Below are 2,402 nucleotides of genomic sequence, written 5' to 3' on the forward strand. Positions count from 1 at the left end.
ATGATATATTTCCTGTTGGTAGAGAAAAAATAGAAGAAATATACAGAGATATAGATTATAATTGTAGAAATAATATAGGATTTAATCCTGTAGGAACTAGTAGAGAAATAAGAAAAGTAGAAGATATTATAACTAAACATACAAATATACAAGAAGAAATCTCAAAAGGATTATTTAAAGGATATATAACTAAGAGAGGTCAACCTATAATCTTTGAAGAACTATTAAAATATAAAGAATATTTAAAGGTGTTCAAAAGATTGAAAAATATAGATATAGGACCTGATTGACAATTCTTTAAAAATATAAGATAGATATTGAAAATAATTTCATTAAGGGCAATATAGTACTTTTGATAAGAAAGGCTATTGTGAAAAATAGGAGGAAATTACCAGCTATTTTCAAAGTTGTCCCGAATAGAATATGAACACAAGAGACGACTGCAATAGAATTTGAGGTGGGAGAAATTAAACAAGAAGTACTACTTCTCATACTCTCTTTCTTTTCCCTTTTTTGTATAATTTCTTTTTATCTATTCATGATCGATGAAAGGCGGTGATTCAACACCCTTCTGTTTACCCGGTAATGTTTGGCGTTTCCACCACTCCGTCAAGTATGCAAGACCTGAAAAATGAAAGCGGGGCTTTCTCCCCCGTTTTACCTCCGGCATGAGAATTAGTTTTCAGACTTGGAAAGAATATATTTGAAGATCAGATGGCTAAAAAGGAGAATGGGAGCTAAAAAAAAAATCATCCCTTACCTGTGTCTCATCCGGGGGTATTTATAGATATTAGGCACTAGGTAACCGCTGGGCGGTTGTGGTGCCACGTGTCCCACGATGATATTCCCACTACACCCACGTTCTGAGTGATGAGTCCTTAACTTCCTGTCTGAAGATTGTACCTGTATCAGCGGCCATGTAACCTTGTCGATTCGTTAAAGGTTTTATGGCTAAGTGTTTGGACAAAGGATATCATTCCCGTTGAGGATTTCGCTTAGTGGTAGAATGATTTCTTGGGGTAGCGGTAGAGCGCCCTTTGGTGGTTGTGGTAGAGCGCTCCCTAGACGTGTAGTGGTAGAACGCCCTATGAGAGTCGATGGCCTTGCACTGGTGTGCTGTGATTTGCCTTGCTCGTCCTTGGGGGTGTCTCCTTCTACCAACCTATATCAATCGAGATAAAATACATTTCTAGCCAACTCAATAGTCAATTTGGATGAAATTATTTATTTAAGAATTCGCAGAAAGCTTAGAGGAGATCTAACATCTCTCAACTCAAATTCTACATATCATCATTTGTGCTACAAAAGAAAGACTCACTCACATGCATAATGCCAAGAAGAAATAGATATATGGCTATAAGTGTGAAAGAAGGTATGCAATTTATGTTACTTTCTTTTGCTAGTGAAATCTAGAACAAGTTAGTGCTATAATCACTGTGCCGTTTTGTCATTTCTTCATGTCTCTCTCTTTATTGGGCCTATTCTCCTTTCTCGAGAAACACTTGAGCTTGGCTGCCTTGGGCCATGGGCCCATTTCCATTCTTCTTCTTCGACCCTTTTCCCTCTACCCCGCTCTCGCTCTCTCTCTCTACAGTAGCGCTAGTTTACTCACGCATCGACTGTATGCCTCCACTTGTAAATATTTATCATTGCAGCTATGGCGGAACATTCAAACATTGAAGCCGGGAGAATAAGAAGAAGAAGCGATATTGAAAGCATGAGATGTCCTCACTGCGCCGGCCCTCTTTCCAAAGAGATGGTAAAAATTATTACTTTTTATAGTTTCTAATTCTGTTTTACGCAGTTTCTCAGTATTGAACTTTAATTCATTTGCAGGAGACCAGTGACTGGACTGTTCCGCTGCTAATTAGGGATAGCTTTTCTATGGTATGGCTTGTTTGAATAGTAAATTTATGCATTTTGTGTACCTTATTAAGCGTTTCTGCCAAATTTCTTGCTGATTTAAGATAGGATCGGCTGTTGGTGGCACTGCGGTGGCCTTTTATGGCTTCAACCATGGTATGCTAAGCTTTCTTTATTCGTATAATTTCTCCATTGTTTTTTCCCTGTAGTTAAGTCTTCAATTGTGGATTTAACAATCATGGTTGCTTTCTTTCCTGTCTTTGATGAGTAAACAGTAATCCGATTGTGGTTAAATAAATATAAAGTAAACCAATGAAATCTTAATAGATACCGCAGGCGTCGGAGTGGCTTTCTGCCATCTATTTCCTTGGATAATGTTATTTTTCAAAACTTCAAATACTGGTATTTGTGTATGAGCATTTTATTCTACTAGGATGTGAGGAAGATCATAGTCTGCAGACTGACTTTATACTCCCTTTATAATTTTTCTGCAGCCACGCCAATTGTTCAGAGGTGGATCAAAGGACCTATGTGGTTGC

The 2,402-nt window shown here is 37.7% G+C and overlaps 1 protein-coding gene across 1 annotated transcript; it reads left to right on the forward strand.

Moving 5' to 3' along the window:
- Positions 1 to 1,497: 1,497 nt before the first annotated feature.
- Positions 1,498 to 2,398, forward strand: LOC111377411 (the record flags this gene model as incomplete). The annotated part of the gene is made up of 4 exons (XM_023000507.1): positions 1,498 to 1,759; positions 1,837 to 1,887; positions 1,968 to 2,019; positions 2,358 to 2,398. Coding segments are annotated over exons 1-4 (246 nt in total), but the record flags the coding sequence as incomplete, so codon positions are not given.
- Positions 2,399 to 2,402: the final 4 nt, after the last annotated feature.

Source organism: Olea europaea, unplaced genomic scaffold (assembly GCF_002742605.1).
Source record: "Olea europaea var. sylvestris unplaced genomic scaffold, O_europaea_v1 scaffold16501, whole genome shotgun sequence".
Lineage (NCBI taxonomy): Eukaryota > Viridiplantae > Streptophyta > Magnoliopsida > Lamiales > Oleaceae > Olea > Olea europaea.